General features: G+C 38.5%; 1 protein-coding gene across 3 annotated transcripts in view; it reads left to right on the plus strand.

The window, feature by feature from the left end:
- Positions 1-17,330, plus strand: part of PCNX1 (pecanex 1) — a 126,371-nt gene that overhangs the window by 52,359 nt on the left and 56,682 nt on the right. For all 3 annotated transcript variants that reach the window (XM_084631695.1, XM_084631696.1, XM_084631697.1), the window contains 3 exons: positions 11,324-11,414; positions 14,230-14,287; positions 16,499-16,716. In XM_084631695.1, coding sequence (XP_084487821.1) covers positions 11,324-11,414; positions 14,230-14,287; positions 16,499-16,716 — 367 coding nt within the window. The remainder of the gene's footprint in view (positions 1-11,323; positions 11,415-14,229; positions 14,288-16,498; positions 16,717-17,330) is intronic.

The raw sequence follows: 17,330 nt of genomic DNA on the forward strand, positions 1-17,330 counted from the left end.
GCACTTAGCAAATATTAATTAAACCACTCAGCCACTTCTGTAAGGTCAGTAAAATCATTAGAGATGGGGAAACTGAGACACAGTAATGTGAAGTGACTTGCCCAAGGTGATACAATAATCTCATTAGAGACAGAAATGAACTAAGGCAGTGGTTCTCAAACTTATTTCATTGGGCCCCCCTTCTTTGTGTTTGTAGTCATTTACAACCCCCACAAGTACATATAGTGCCACCCAGATCTGAAGGCAGAGTAGAGAGCAGTAGCTGCTGGCTGGGCACCCAGTATGAAGGCAGCACCACACCAGGAGCAGCTCAGAAATAGGGGTGGCAGTGTGGAAAGGGATATTCATCAATATCACTTTTCACAGCTGACTTAGTGCCCCATTGCCATCCTTACTATTGTGCTGCTGCAGCTGCTACCCTGGGCTGACAGCTGGAGCCCCACCAGTGAGGGATTGGGAGGGTGGAGGAAGGTAGCCCGAGCCTGGGCTGCCTCCCAGTGAGGAATTGAGGGACGGGGGAAAAAGAGCCCATGCCTGGTGGCAGGCTCTAGCCGTCCTCTTTATTCCCATCTCCTGGGTGTACACAGCCCTTCTGCATGAGCCCCAGCCACCTGGGGCTGACAGCCAGAGCTTTTTTTTTTTTTTAAAGGTACACATCTCAATCCTCCCTTGACACATTCCTTTGCCTCCTTTGGGAGGCCGTCCCCATAGTTTGAGAACCACTGGATTAAGGTGATTTCAGGGGGTCCTTTCTCTAAACAACAAACTGTGTTTCCTAACTTCAACATGTAAACAACTGCTAATGATTTGGGCATCAACATGGGACTTCTAGTTTACTGGGCAAAAAACACAGCAAAGATATTAAAATAGGGCACCTGTAACAATAACCTTTATCAATGACTGCTAATTATTTTAAGGATCTACCGATCACATGGTTTGAGTGCAGTTCTGTAAAATCATTATGTTGTTAAACTAACAGCTAGTCTGTTTTAGACCTCGCCAATAATCCTGCATTAGGAGATAAATGTGCAACATCTTATTCTTCACAGTGCAGATGAGAGAATTTAAAGAGTTGCTTTGTGTAGTGCACATTTTAAGTACAGTTTTAGCATAGAACTTACCACTCAAAAGTATCTTCTGGTTCCATTGTGTGCAAATTTGAAAGCATAACTTTGCATTTCATGATATTGTGGTTTTATAACATTAACTGCAGAAATGTGAATCATACCCTTTCAAATCACTGACTGTTTTTGTTCTGTTTTTAAACCTTGGAACGCCTGCAGTTTCTAGACAGCTAGCCAAATGATGTTGAAGGATATATGTCTCCATCAAATTCAAGCAGTACCACACTGAAATTCCAGATTTTGTTGTCTATTTAGTATGAATCATTGAGTTCTCAATTGAGCATCGATCATTGCAATTTGTGTGTTGCAGGAATTATGAAAGTGTGTTGCTCCTGCTCCATAAAGTTTTGTTCTTAAAGCAGGAACTCAGCCACATTATGTATGAAGAATACACCAGGACTGCAGCACTTACTCTTTGGGGACAGAATGAATTTTCTGAGAATTTACAAGTAAATGCCTTTATTAGTTTGAGTCAAAATTATTTTAAAACTGAAATTTTAAAATTTAGCACCTGGTGTCATAGTGCCCCGAATTTTTAATTGTTGCCTTCACTTCGCCACTGAACTAGATTGGGCTTTTTTAATCAGTTATCCTCTTTCTTGATTATGGACTCATAGCCTTTTGGACACCTAAGAAGTTCTTCTTAAAGTTTTACTTTAAGTCAGTAAGTAAGTCAGTTTTACTCATTTTCCTGAGCTTTGATAAATTAACTAATTTGAAGCACGAAACGTACATGTTATTGGTTGGCACAATCCTCCATTTTCCCACGTTGAATGTAATCTGATCATGATCACTGGTTCCAAGGCAACCACCAGATTCCAGTCCAGTGATTAATTCATTTTAATCCATCATAATGAGGTCCAAAATAGTTATCAGGTGTTGGGTGCAAGACACTTCTTGTGTTAGGGAAGTATCTATAATTTTTAGAAACTCTAATGCTTTTTTACTGCTGGTTCCATGGGGCCACCAGCATACTTCTCCCAAATTGAAGTCACCTATAACACAGTTTTTCTTTCTACACGTTTTCAGACAGGTGCATTAGGAGTAACTCATCCTGTTCTTTGGCTTAATTAAGTGGTCTAATAGGCACCCCCTTTTTGGGGATTTTAGTTAACACATTATCCATATTCATTCAAAATCTTGCAGTTCTGAGTTATCAATAACTGTAAACCAGGTAATATATAGCATCTTTAGTGCAGATTACAACCCCTACCTCTTTTACCCACTCAGTCGTTTGTAAACAGGTTATAACCAGAGATTTTAACAGTCCAGTCATGAAAATCATCCCACTGGGTTCAGTAATCAAATTTCTTCTCATCAATGAGAATTTCCAACTCTTATAGCTTGTTAATCAATTCTAACATTGGTTTCAGAGTAACAGCCGTGTTAGTCTGTATTCGCAAAAAGAAAAGGAGTACTTGTGGCACCTTAGAGACTAACCAATTTATTTGAGCATGAGCTTTCGTGAGCTACAGCTCACTCATCTAACATTGATACATAATCAGTTGAAAATGTTCTTCTCTTCATGTTCTTTGCCAAATTTGTTCAATTTGTTTAGGACATACAGAGTTTGTATTGCATTTGCCGCCTTAGCATACTCCCCTTGTGTTATTAGTTTTAATATTCTCCTCGCTGCTCCATCTTGTTCCCAACAAAGAAGATTAGGTCCCTTATCTGTGAGATCCAGGCTTTCTTGTTCATACAACCCCATCTCTCACTGGAATGTGGCCCAACATCCTTAAAACCAAAATTTTCAGCTTCACATGAATCATACAGCCAATGCGTCTCTTTCATTTTCTCCCTTCTCTTGCTCATGTGATTAGAAAGGTCTGTGAGAAGACTTCCTCTTTAGCTCTCTTCCAAGATCCTAGAACCCTCCTATAATGTTGTAGTTCCATTTGATGTTGTCACTTGATGGCATGTGTATCTGCACCACTGGAGACTTGCCAGAAAACTTCATAATACTGCCCAATCTTGCCATTGTATCGCATGTCGTATTTTTGCACCAGGGAGACAGCAACCCGTTCCTTTTGTGTCTCATATCCTTTGCTAAATGTTCTGTTCACTCTTCTGAATATGGAGTCTCTGATGAAAATTGCTTCCCTTTTTAAGAGGTTGAAGAACCTCTTTGGTAGCTGCTTGCTTCATATTGCAGGAGGCATCCATTAGATATGCCCCTAGTAGCTGTTCCATTCCTGCAGAGACAGGTTTCTTGGTTGTTGACTCACTGAGTATCTGAATTATGTGATAATTCTAGCTGGGTTGAATATCTGCTCAATTCATTCATTCTTTTGGTCACAAATCGCTGGTCTGATTCTTCAGTTGCTAATCTCTCCAGAGCCCTTATCACACATCCTCCTTGTGGCATCTATGTCAATGATGTCTGAATTTGGTTGACGAGACGTCTTCATTTTTCTCGAATGCTGTGTAGAGTTGAAATTTGCAGTTCCAGACCAGTTTCAGAGTAACAGCCGTGTTAGTCTGTATTCGCAAAAAGAAAAGGAATACTTGTGGCACCTTAGAGACTAACCAATTTATTAGAGCATAAGCTTTCGTGAGCTACAGCTCACTTCATCAGATGCATATCGTGGAAATATCCAGACCAGACATATCCAGACCAGGCATCTTCTCCTCCCGTATGTCCACGAACTTGCACTTCATGAAATCAGGAATCTTATTTCCTTCAGCAGAAAAGAAATCGTAGCACATCCAGGGCAGGGCATAGCAATTGTTCCCCCATCACCTGTATCCACAACCTGGTGTAGCCATACCTAAATGGAAGGAACCACACTTCTTCCTTAACTCCCCTGTCTAAAAGAGCTTCCCAGACTGAGTGCCATGTTGTTCTGAAAATCTGTTCTTGCAACCTGGGAGGTTTTTATATAGTATTAATTTAGCTCCTTATATTTCATAATGTGTTTCCAACTGGCAACTTAGTTTGAGGACAGTCTTTTGGTCGAATTTCTTTAGTTAAATAAGTCCTATGTTCTCAATTCGGTATTCTCTTCCCTGAGTTATATCCAAGTACATTGTAATAGACTTTATTTTGATCAAATCTTAATCTCACCATCCTTTTTAGCAATCTAAGTAAATACAGTATTAAAGTATTGGGATGTTAATATTGAGGGTTATAAGACTAGAACCAGAAACTCTTCAATTAAAATGCCCAACTCTGATACTGATTTCCTCCTAGTATTGGTCAGTCTTCAACTCATGCTAAGTTTTCTGTCTCTAAAATCAGAGCTTGAAAAGTCTGCTTGCATGTGTCACATAGGAAGTTTTCCTAGGTGAGTGCCATCAATTTACGCAAGATCTAAGCATTCCTGTTTTAAAATAAATAAATAAATAAATCCAGCCCTTGCACTTGCAAAGAGAACCTTCCGAACTTGAACAGTATGTAGAAATGCTGTGCTGTCTTAAGTTTGTAAACAGAGTCTGCTGTTACTATTGTTAAGTTTTTCCAAGTTACGACGGTGTGAAAACTAATCTGATTATTATCCGCTTTCACTGCTGCTAAGCAGAACCCCCAGGTAGTAAAATCAGTTTCACCTATTGGTGCTTGGGAAGTCACTGAAGCCATCCTAACAGGAAAAGGACTCAAAAATAGAGGATGGGGAAAAGAGTTACAGTAGCAGACACTTCCTGCTTGGCAGCAACCAGAAAGTTGAGGGAAAGGAGTAGTAGTAAAGGCCACCTCTATTGTAGTAGCCAGGAAGCTGAAAGAAAGGTAAAGTAATGGATAATCATAAGGCTAAGGTTTTGTCATGGTTATTTTTAGTAAAAGTCAGGGACAGGTCATGGGCAATGGGCAAAAATTCAAGGAAGCCCATGACCTGTCTCTAACTTTTACTAAAAAATAACTGACAAAATGTGGCTAAGCTCGAGCCCTGCTGCGGGAGGGTAAAGAAAGGGGGGCGTGGTCCAGTGCCTGCTAGCATGGCGGCTAGAGCACAGGGGTCTGCCCGGGAATGGTGGCTTGGAGCTGCCGGGGTCTCCTGACAGCTCCAGCCTCACTGTCCTGGGGCTGACACAGAAAATATCACTGAGGTTACAGAAGTGGTGGATTCTGTGACCGCCGCGATATAATCTTAGCCTTAATCATAGGACTGGAGGGGATGTCAACAGGTCATCTAGTCCAGTCCCCTGCACTCATGGCAGGACTAAGTATTATCTAGACCAGCCTTGACAGGTGTTTGTCTCACCTGCTTTTAAAAATCTCTAATGATGGAGGCTCCACAACCTCCCTAGGCGGTTGTTTAACCACCCTGACAGAAAGTTTTTTCCTTATATCCAGCCTAAACTGCCCTTGCTGCAATTTAAGACCTTAACTTGAAGATACGACAAGAAGCAATGGAGAACAGTTTTTCTCCCTCTGCCTTATGACTACCTTTTACGTACTGACAATTGTTATCATGTCCCCCCTCAGTCTTCTCTTCTCCAGACTAAACAAACCCAATTTTTTCAATCTTCCCTCTTAGGTCATGTTTTCTAGACTTTTAATTTTTTTTTGTTGCTCTTCTCTGGACTTTCTCTAATTTGTCCACATCGTTCCTGAAATGTGGCACCCAGAACTGGACACAGTACTCCAGTTGAGGCTTAATCAGCGCGGAGTAGAGCAGAAGAATTACTTCTCATTTCTTGCTTACAACACTCCAACTAATACATCCCAAAATGATGTTTGCTTTTTTGCAGTGTTACATTGTTGACTAATGTAACCACACTTTTAGCAGCCAGTGGTGGTAGTGAGTGAAGCACTTCAGATGTACAAGCCATTTCCAAATTGAATGCAACACACCAGATAACATATTTGAGCAAGGTCCAGGCACAGCACCCCTGATGAGAATCCCAGCATTCTTTCCTTTCCTAGTAGCTGGAGGCACAAGTGTGGCTCCTCAACTGGGCATTGCACTTGATGGATGGATAGTGGTGAGCAATATCTTCAGTACTTCCAGTACTTCCAAAGTTAGCTTTAGTAGTAGTTGTAGATACAGCCTTCACGTTATTAGATGTCTAATATTCTGTGGGAGTTTGGGGGCTTGTATAGATTATACTGTTACTTCAGAAAGAAAGTATCAAAGATTTTGAGGGGGAGGGAGAGGCAGAGAGCAAAATATAGCGTGGAAGACAGTGTTAGGAAGGAAAAGCAAAATGTTCTGAAAACAGACTGTCCTGATGTACTGTACACAGCTTTTAATTTGGTGTGAGCCCATGAAAGGGAAAAAATACACTTCAGCATGTTGGTTTTTGGAGCATGGCCTGGCAGCACAGATACTTTTCACTGTGATTAGTAAGTTAAGTCCGAGGGCAAGTAGGTGTCGGGTAAATTTTGTGAAGTCCTTTGTCACAAAGGGGTGTGGATGTTAATGTTTGTGGGGCAGTTTAAAAATGAAGAGTGCTAACTTACTTGAACAAGTGCTTGATTTCTGGACCTAGGAAGAGAGATGCCTGTAAACCATTCTTGTGAACTTCAGACAGCTGTATCCTTCATTTTAAAAAGTGTAATATGATTGATCTTGTGGTTATAGCACAGATCTAGGGGTTCGGAGCCCTAGGTTTTATTCTAAGCTGTGTCACAGACTTCTGTGACCGTGGGCAAATCACTTCACCCCTTTTTCCTTCTCTCTAAAGTGGCGGTGATGATTACCTCTCAAGTTTATTGCAAGGTTTTAATTTATTGATTTTTCTCAGAATTTTGATCCTTGGAAAGGTCCAATAGATGATCACAAATTACAATACTGTCTCTCAGCGTTACTTGAATCACTTGCCAGTATAAATGCTTGAAGCTTGAATCTGAATCAGTTCTCAAACATGCAAAATAAAAAAACAAATGAGTGGGTGGAGGAGGGGGATTTTTAAAGGCACAAGTAGTAGGCGCTTAGTTTTCATTTGTACCTTTGGGAAATCTCCCTTTTGGTAGTTTGTCAGGTTGCTCTCGATTTTTGGGCTACTATTTTCATAAACTCTTACCTTTATATTAAAAAAACAAAAACAAAAAACAAAAACCACTCGAGTTCCAAAAACATAATTATATGGACTTTACCCCAAAGCTGAACATGTGAGGTCAGTTAAATTGCATCTTAAAAGGAGAGGAAATTTTGCATAGCGGTGAATATCCTCAACTTCTGTTGACTTGAGTGGGTTTGTCTTGACTAGGATTTAAAGATATGGTGTTAGCGAATTCTTTCTAACATTTTCTAATTCATTCTAATGTTAATGTAGACTTCACCACGTGCTAAGCTGGCCAGATTGCTTCATCAAGGCTTTCAGCATCTTTCAGAACTAGACCCTAGGAGGCTAGACAAAGGCAAACTGATCTTTAGCCAATTGGAAACGTGAAGTGCGTTCTGGAAGTAATTTGTCAGGCAAATACTTTAGAACACTTATATTCTAAGCATGTTTTATGCAAGTTAAGTATTTCTGGTTTCAGCTATCTGAGCTGCTGATTCTGCCTTTCTTGCGCCTCGTAGCTGCTGAAGGCCAGCTCAGACAGGATCCCATGGATCTCTACGCTTCTCATTCTAGAGCCGCCACCTCTCTGTCTTTGGGCACATAGTATTCTCTGATCCTTGTAGCAAATGCCCACATTCATCTTTTCCTTTTGCCATCTCAGTTCAAAAATGTAATCTGTATTTTGGTGCTTGAGTAGCACTGTGTTGGTTATATGCCAATATCCAGAGCTTCTCTAAATAGGTTGACCTAACCTCTGGAAGTATTTTTAATCTGAATACATTTATAACCAGAGTTTTCTTCCTTTGCCTAAAAGGTTACTAAGATTTCTATCAAACAGTAACTAAGGAGTTGTGTGGGGAGATGCCATCTGGTGGCCAACCATATTACTGCCTGTATTTCTGTGCCTGCAGGATAAGTTTGGGTGATCTGCTGCACAGCTGAAATTTGTTGTTTAGTCTCCTTTCTCAAATCACAATTCTTAAAACAATTATAACTTAATAAAAATGTATATTGAGAATCTGAACACTTAAAACTGAAGCAGTTTTTTATCTCTTTATTCCCAAGAGTAAGCAATATCACTTCTGCTGTGCCTTAGAAAATTGCAACATGATAAATGACTGTTCTGAAATTGTATAGATGTTTTGTACTCAAACTAGTTAAAAGTAACATGAGATTTGAAAAAATCTTAACTTTTATTTTCAAAGTTGCCTGTGGCAAGAGGATGGAGAGGGATAGATTCTTAGTAGGTAAACATTCAATATCTATCTATAGTCTTCCATAATTAAAAATACAGAATTAGATGTGTGTACATTGGCATCTTTTGACTAGAACTTGGGGGAGGAACTTTTGTGACTACTTCCTCATCTGGTCATTTCTACACTGCACTCAAGGATCTCACACTTGAGCTGAAAGTCTGTCTACAATATTCCATGCTGCCCTAGTCCTTGGTTTTCTGAGCATATGATATCTAGCTAAATGACATTTTAGCAATTCATGAAGACTGTAGGACACCCAAAACTTAACTTCACCCCCAAAAAACAATCTTTTATTAGTCTTTCCTGCTTTGGGTTACTTAATATGTTAATAGAACATCACTTTCTTTCCCTTTAGAAAAGGACAACTATGTTTTATCAAGAAGATGCCAAAATTTGAATCTTAGAGCCATGTTTTTCACACAAATGAGCTAACTTTCACTAGGAAAAGTGAATTTTTTTTTTTAAAGCAAAAGTGTGAAGCATGACAAATATCTTGGTAAAAGTGCATTCATTCAAATGGAAATAAGAAATCTTACATTTTGAGAGTTTTGCCTTTTGCTGCAATTATTTGTCATATTTCTACTTACATGGAATATTTTATCTCACCATGGCCTTTAAGAGCCTGACATATTCTGCATTTGCAGATCTGGATTTTGATAGCTTCAAAGAGGCGTTGGAATGAAGAAAGTGTATGTTAGAACTTCCACAGCTGCAAACTCTTCTGAGACAATGTTGATGTAATAGTATAATCTTTTAAGATAATAAACTTTCTTCGATGACCAAAGTAGACTAGTCCTTAATGGCGCACAGATGATTTAGTTCAACAAAATTTAAATCCAACAGATTGAGAGGGTATTTTTGGTGAATACTCAATTCTGATTGCATTAACTGGATTGCCTCTGTTGTCTTCCCATAACAGGCTGTTAGCTCAGTTGTGCAAGAGCTTCAAGAATTGGGAATACCCCTAGCTGATTTACCTGTTTCTTTTAAAGATAATTTGTTCATGTGTTGAAATGTGATTTTTTTGATGAGTCATAAATAATATTGTCCTGGCCAGAATATGAAGCGTGTGATCTGACCTTGAAGTTCGCTTCAACTACTAAAATCTTTCTACAGCTGTAATTGTGAAACTTAATTATATAAATGGGATAAATCAGAGGTGATAGAGAAGATGTATGGGGCATTTGGTAAAATTAAACTTTACTTCAGTAACACAATTGTTTGTTTTGGCAAACCATGGACACTTACCTGGAGAGCCTAACCGAGATCTTAAACTTACAAAAAGACACTGACATTTGAAGCATTAATTCAAATATCTACAGTGTCCGCTATCTACTATAATCCATAGCAAGTATAATTAGATATAGTGGACAAGCTTTCCTTTAGCCAAATTTAGTGCACATTGTATGTAATTTATAACATGTATAAATGTCGGGCCAAAACAGCCTTTTTCCTTTTGGTTTAATTTACAAGTGGCCAGGTTGCTCCAAGTTCCTTTTCCCTTACTCTTTTATAACTACTACTGTTATAAGTAGCACTTAGTCTCTAACTCAGTGGGAAGTTTTTATTTTTATGCGAATATTTTCTACTTATTTTGTGCATTTAAAAGCACTTTGCATTAGTTACACTGTTTCTGTTGGCTGTCAGTTGCGTTTCCTATCTCTTCACCCTCATATACTTCTCTAGGGGGAGCTCAGATGTACCTGCCTCCAAGACTCTACAAGAATTATGAGCAGTCAGGTGTATGTACAGAGAGGAGGAAAGTGAGGGTCTGATCATGTTAGGTGGTGTTCTTGGGACTGCATACTACAGCTTTTAAATATAGGGGAGCAGAAAAATATTTTTCGTATCAAATTAAAAAATGTAGGACCTACAAACTAAAGTTTACAGTGTTGATTTTGATTTAATAGCTCTAAAACTACAGTATCTCAATGAGAGATTGCAAGAGATCATATTTATTCTAGACAAGATAAAGCTGATAGCAGAACGTTTTCCATTAAAAGACTTTTTAGAATTCATTTTCTAACCTTTGGGCTGAAATATCGTGAATCTGGACTTATGGGCAAGCTTCCAGGTTTTTGGGGAGAGAAGGGCACAGTAAGGATAAATATCTTATGGATCAGGCAGTTTACTGTTTGGGCTTGATTTTCATTTCTGACTGTTTTCTTCTTTAGTTCTTAGATTTAGGAACAGGCTCGTGCGCTCTCTCTTATCATTGTTGAAATAGATGTTGGTTTAGCCAAAGTAAAAACATCAAATTAATGGTGTTTCTTTAGGTCCCAATAATGCCTTCATTCTCCAAACCCTGTTAAATGCTTGATCCTAGATCTCTCTACTTGCAGTTCTTTTCTCCTCTCCAAAGACAAGCACGGACACGAGTATAACTGACAAAACACTTATGCTCTCTATAGAATTTTATTTTCAAGCAGAAACCTGGCTTTAAAAGCCTCTTAATTTTGCCACATGTGGGATTTCTACCTTAGTTAAATGTCCTGGTTGCCAATTGCTAATGGTGGATGATAGAGTAGACTGTTGTAACAGCCACATGGCTCAAAGCGTACAGTAGTGTGTCTTCTATGAAACCCCACAAATGCAATTTGCCATTTCAAGTAGCTTGTCTATATATTCACTGAAAGGCTACCACTGTGTTTCTGTTGGGTTAATTCACTGTTGTTTCCCTGTATCTCCAATATTGTTTATTTTCCTGACAAGCATAGTTGATAATGAATTGCAGTTGTGTCTAAAATATATCATGTTAATTGACATGAGTGACATCACTTTGGTATTAGAGGAGAATGCTAAGCAAACTAAGCTTTTGCTACCTCTTCCTGATGTTTTGTTAATCCATGATGCTAGTCACATTTTATGTGATGACTTATTTGTTTTGAGATCTACATTTATAGCAATCCATTAAAATGTTACTCTTTAGAAATCCGCACTGCTGCGATGAAGCAGTATTGAATATTTGATCTCTCTTGACCTTTTCTTTAATAGGTAAGTTTAGTTCTACACTGTACGAGACGGGAGGCTGTGACATGTCACTTGTGAACTTTGAGCCAGCTGCAAGAAGATCATCCAACATCTGGTGTGTGTGAAGGCCAGTCAGAAGGCTTCTTATCTTATCTGCAGTATAGTTACAAGCATTTAATTTCAGTTATAGAAGACCTTGAAGTATAAAAAATGTAATCCTGTGTCTCTCTTTACTATTGTGAAATCTGAACAAGTTTAGCAGAAAACAGCATTAAGGTGACCAATACCTTGGAAAATGGCTATTCCAAATAATAGTAAATATGTTCACTCAAGGATTAACAAATGCACTTCCATATAGTCTGTAGAAAATGATTTTTTCCCTTGCGGAACTTACTATCAGTTTCTGCAGAGCATATGATCATAGATTAAAATTTAGCAGTTAGGGCTGCAAAATAAACTTCCAATTGTGAAGCAAACGTAAATCGATAATACTGTGTTCTTGAGTGTGCAGATGGTCTGAAACAGTGTAGAGAAATGTAACGTTCCTGAAGTCAAACATTTGGCCTGCCAACATAGCCTGAAAAGCAGGCTGTGCACTGGGAAGTTTTCCTGGTGCTATAAAGGGTTCTTTGTCCTCCAAAACGCCACTTAAGTGCAGCTGAATTGCTCTGGGCCTACTACTCCACCCGCAGGATTGAAGTAAACTCCACCACTTGCGCCCATAGGAGAACAACTGTTGGATCCATGTAGCCATGGATCATGGATCAACAGAACATTCCAAATCCCTGCTGTGCAACAGTACACAGGGACCTCCTATGGAGCTGACCTTTGACACAAACTTGTGTATTCCTTGCGTGGGCCTGCCAGATCTTGCCCTTATGCATTGTACGTTTTAACAGCAGTGGTCTTGCTAAGAGGGCTCTGCACAGCTGTAGAGTAAGCAGTGGGATTCGCACCCAAGAGCAGTATGAACTGACCCAATCTAATTGAGGTATTAACTTTCAACTTTCTCATTTCTGTGGGTAATTGTAATTTTGAGAGGTAAAATTAGTCTAGCTTTGGGAGACTTCAAACACTTATCTCCTAGCTGCACCAAAATCTCCATACACTGAATGCATTGGCATAGTGTCGAATAAGTCTTCTGACTATAGATTTATGGGGTGAATTGTCCAGAGTTGCTTTCACTGTTTGTTTGTTTTTTGCGCCAGCGGCTCTGTGCAGGAACACATACACTAGAAGCTTCATTCTGTACTTATAGTAATTACTGAATTTTGCAGTTTTACAAAAAGCAAAACGAAAACTGATTCTACATCCTACGAATGTAGGACAGCCCCACTGAACTGAAGTAATGGAGGCTGGTGAACAAGTGCAGATAGGTGAGGCTTGTGGAGTAATGAATAATTGGGCACTTGGAGGAACAACAACATTATGGCCCAATTATAAATGACCCAGTCCAGTTCAGAATGCTATTAAATCCAAAGGGAGGGTGCAGGAGGTGTTGTGTTTTTTCCTTCCTACCATTAGTCTGCAGGGAGTGCACAACTAGCTATATTGGCCATCACTTGCCAGAGCAGTGGAATCTCATTGGCCTGAACTTGCAGTCAACTGCAAACCCCAAAATCCACAAAAATCCTTAACTAAATTGGCCTTTGGTTAGTTCTTCTCACTGCCAGTACAACTTTTTCAGCCGGCTTTTTTGCACGAGTGCTTTTCCATGTTTTCCAATCTAAAGCGTAACTTGTCTATGGCTTTTGGGTGTAGGCTTTAAAATTAACTGAAAAAGTCCTGCAGAATGACTCAGTCTTCATTTTAAACTAAAGACTACAACTTATTTCACATCGTTTACTCTTACAATGAGGAGCACAGTCCGATGGTCAGAAACAGCAGATGATGGAGCAGGCACAAACTAGAAAAAAATCTGGATAGCCACACTTCTGCTTACTCTGTTAAAACACCCTCTGAATTTTGATAAAATGCAAAATTAAGATACCTTGTATCTGAGGGAGAGGGAATAAAGGAAGTGTGTTTTTAAAATTGGTGTAGTTCTGACATAATCCTTGCATACTATATTTATGTGAAATTAATTGTCCAAGTTCTTGCTATAAATTTAACGTTGCTGTGAGAAGCAAGGGTTTGATATCAGAATCCATTAAAAACAATCTGGCCTAAAATGAGTGCAAATGGCGAGATAACTTTGTTTGTTTGAACTTCTGACTAGAGATTGAGGGTAATATTTTAAAAAATGCCTATGTTACATTTTCAAAAGTGTTTTAGTTTTTATAGAAGTGACTTTCAATGAAGGTTAGACTCTTAAGTTGCTTAGTTTTACCCTAACTATATAACAATCAGCAACAATGTTGAAGTGCAGGAGAAATGGGAGAGAGAGAAGGAGGTAGGAGCAGAAGTCCACCAGATTCTCTTACCTTGGGAGCCCAAAGGAGACATACTCAGATTTTCATTAAGGGATGTCTAGTGCTCATCTTTTGAGGGCTAACAAGTTTAAAAAAGGGTTCACTCAGGCAACAGGAAATGAGATGATTCCTTCTGTGACAACAACTGCTAGCCAATCCAGGGATCTGTGGCAAGGTATAATTTAGATGGCAGAAATGAGGAAGAAGAGAGCATCTTTATTATTGTGGTTGTAGCAGATACAGTCACACATGAGCTCTTTGCCATTCAATATATGGGTAAGATTTGTTGTCCATCGTCTTGGTTTACATGTAAGAAGCATCTTAAAACTCAAATACTTATTTGTTTAAAATATGTTAGTGTGAAGTCTAAGAAATTACAAAAATGAGTGAAGGTGCTTATGCTAAAAGTTTGGTCTTGCATTGTGGGGGGTAGTAAAACTTCAGGCGTTTTAATACACTGGAGTGGCTTGTTGAAGTCAAATATAATATTAATTTAAAGTATTTTCTCTGTTCCTGTAGCGACACGGATTCTCATGTATCAAGTTCTACCTCAGTTCGCTTTTATCCACATGATCTAGTAAGTTTTTTTTAAATTGTTTGTATGATAAAGCAACCTTTTGCCTATTTGCATGCACATTTTTTAGAGCACTGATCCACCATACCTTGTTGTACCAGCTTTTAAAAAAGCAACTTTTTTGACTGGGAAAGAAGCTCATATTCAGTATTGCAGTGCCTTCAGACATATATACATGCAAATTTTAAAGCTAAATTCATCTACAAGCACAACTATATGAGTAATTTACACCTTTTAAAATTGAACTAAGACTACAATATGATCTTTAATTTGTATAATTTGATCATAAAAGATGTTGGAATTAGGGGTTCTTCTGACAAATGTCATAAAGCTGGCCTAAAGATTGATACATGTACTCTGGTAGAGCCCTATTCCTGTGCACCTCTAAGATCTGTAGGACACAGGAGGTGTGAATTTCTATGCTGCAGTCCCCAGAACCAATCATGACTTTCCTATAAAGGTATACACCCTGCCACCAGGATCTAATGCTCAAAGGTTAGAACATGTGAAGTGAGACACTTAAGTAAAGCCAAAGGCCCACACAAAATCACTGAACATACAGTATCGGTGCAAAAAATTCTGTAGTTCTCAGTGTTCCTGTGACACACACATCTCTGATATTACTGTCAACTCCAAACATACCTGTGTACTTCCTTCAGCGTTCTACCATTCCCATACCATTCAATCCTCAAATAATCATCATTCTGATGATTCACACAACTTACGGTTGAATGATGAAACTTGTTAAATCACTTAAATAACCAAAAATAGAGGGAGGGTGGAATTTTGGTGCAGAACAGTGCAGAGCAGTAATAAGCTTGTTTCTGGTCCTGTCCGGGGTTATGTGATCTCCACAGCTCAATCCTGATGTATTTTGGAAACACTGTGGCTTCCTGTGGAAGCTTCCTTTCAAGGGTGAGCTCCCACTGGTTGATGGGTACTAGCTGTGTATGCTGCCCCATCCTCTGTTCCCCTTTCTAGTAACTGTGCAAATTCAGGAAATTCAGAAAAACTCAAACCTTATGAATACAAATTGACACTTTAAGTCTCTAGTTAGCTTAATGGATCATTAAGATGTGACACATCTTTTGTAGTGACATTGCTTTAAAAAGACACCTGTCAACTTTTAAAAAACTAATATGAAAAAAAATTCAAGTTTCTACTAGGACTCCATTTTAAATTATATGTTCTGAATTCTGAAAATTCCTCTTTAAAAAAAAAAAAAAGGCCACTATAGGAGAACTCTGAAACTGACTATACACACATAACTGTTGAATGTACAAAGTAACCAAAATGAAAAGTAGAACCTATTTATTTTGTTTACAATAATCTTAGATGTAATTATATAGGTACACAATTTTTGGGCAGGTGTAATTTTTTTTGTTCAAATTGACAATGTCTCGGTCTAATTTAAAAAAAAAAAAAAAAAAGAGCTTCAATTAAATGCCAGCTACAACTCCATATTAAAATAATTTTTCCAACCTCTACAGCATTATACATAAAGAGTAAATGGGACCTCTTTAAAATGTCGCTTGGCCTTTTCACAGTATTTACACACTTGGTTGGGCATTAGGGTTTCTACTACATACTTTTGTAACACTGTTTCTCACTCTTCAGTCATGTATCTTGAGGTATCAATAGTTTTGTGTGTTCTTTGGTGTTACTGAGGTTTCGGGGAAGAATCCTAACATTAAATGGCAGGGGAAGGAAGAGATAGGAAAGCATGGCCAATCATGAATAATGCTTTGCTAGTGAGAGCAAACCTTATTGTTTAAAACTTAAGTGTATATTAAATACTCTGGGCATAAGTCTGATCATTGAAACACGAGTATGTTGCTTTGCCTCACAAAATCAACTACCGAGTTGAGCATGGGTTTGCATGCTGCATAGCTGACTACATGAGATGTCAATATATAGCCACTTATCTAAAATCAGAATTAGTCTCTATCTGTGGCAAGTATTACTTTTGCTTGCCTCATTAGTTCACCTCTCTTCAGATTTAGAGTTTCCACTCTAAATAGAATAATTAATTTAGCAGACACTTGCACGCTGCAAAAATAAGAGTGCCACTCACATGTCTGTCTGTGGACAGAGAAAATAAGTGGTAACTAGTAAATAGTATTTCAAAACCAAAACTTCTTAATCTTCAAAGATGTAGTTAGTAGAAAGTGTAATTATAACTTGAAAGTACTCTTAATACTTATTTTCTTTTAGCTTTCTCTTCCTCAGATCAGGTTGAACAGGCTGTTAACTATAGATACAGATCTGCTGGAGCACCAAGACATTGACCTAAGCCCTGACCTTCAGGACCGTATGCAATCACAAGAGGAAGCAGCCCAGAAAGTTAAACAATACTATCGCTTTTGGATCCTACCCAAGCTGTGGATTGGTATTAATTTTGATAGGCTAACTCTCTTGGCTTTATTTGATAGGTGAGATCCTCATGTACTACCAGATTACAGCTCAAAGGAGCAAAGATTTAGAATTATAACTAAATTGTGAATAATATACCACATAGTACAAATGGATGTATCCTGGGCAAGCCATATAAATTTATCGAGCACTGAAAAAAGAAATCGAACAAATTTAATTGCACTAATATTATGAAAGCTAACCTCTATTTTCTCCTCTAACCCCCATTAGTATAAATTCCAAATTGTTGATTCAAATATAAGATACCTTGTGTGGAAACAAGTTATTGACTTCTCTAGGAACTATTTAAAAACAGAAAGAGAAGGACTGCTGTTGCACACTTGGCTGTAAAGCCAGATAATTGGCTTGGTGCAAGATGTTAGCTTCGAAACCACTCCAAATGATGGTTACAAACTGAGATAATGCAAGTATGATTCAAGAGGTGACCGCAATCCCAGAGTGTCATCTTATAGGCAGAAACAGCTAAATCTTATTTGGTGTCACCTGTTGAAGTGAGCACGAATTCCTTTTGGCCATGTTCAGTGTATTGAAGTTTAAACAGTAATTTTAAATTTTCCTCAGTTATTGTCTGTGCAATAACTCTGTAAACACCTATTATTTCTGCTAGTCACCA

Source organism: Lepidochelys olivacea (assembly GCF_965140295.1).
Source record: "Lepidochelys olivacea isolate rLepOli2 genome assembly, chromosome: 6".
Taxonomy (NCBI): Eukaryota; Metazoa; Chordata; order Testudines; family Cheloniidae; genus Lepidochelys; species Lepidochelys olivacea.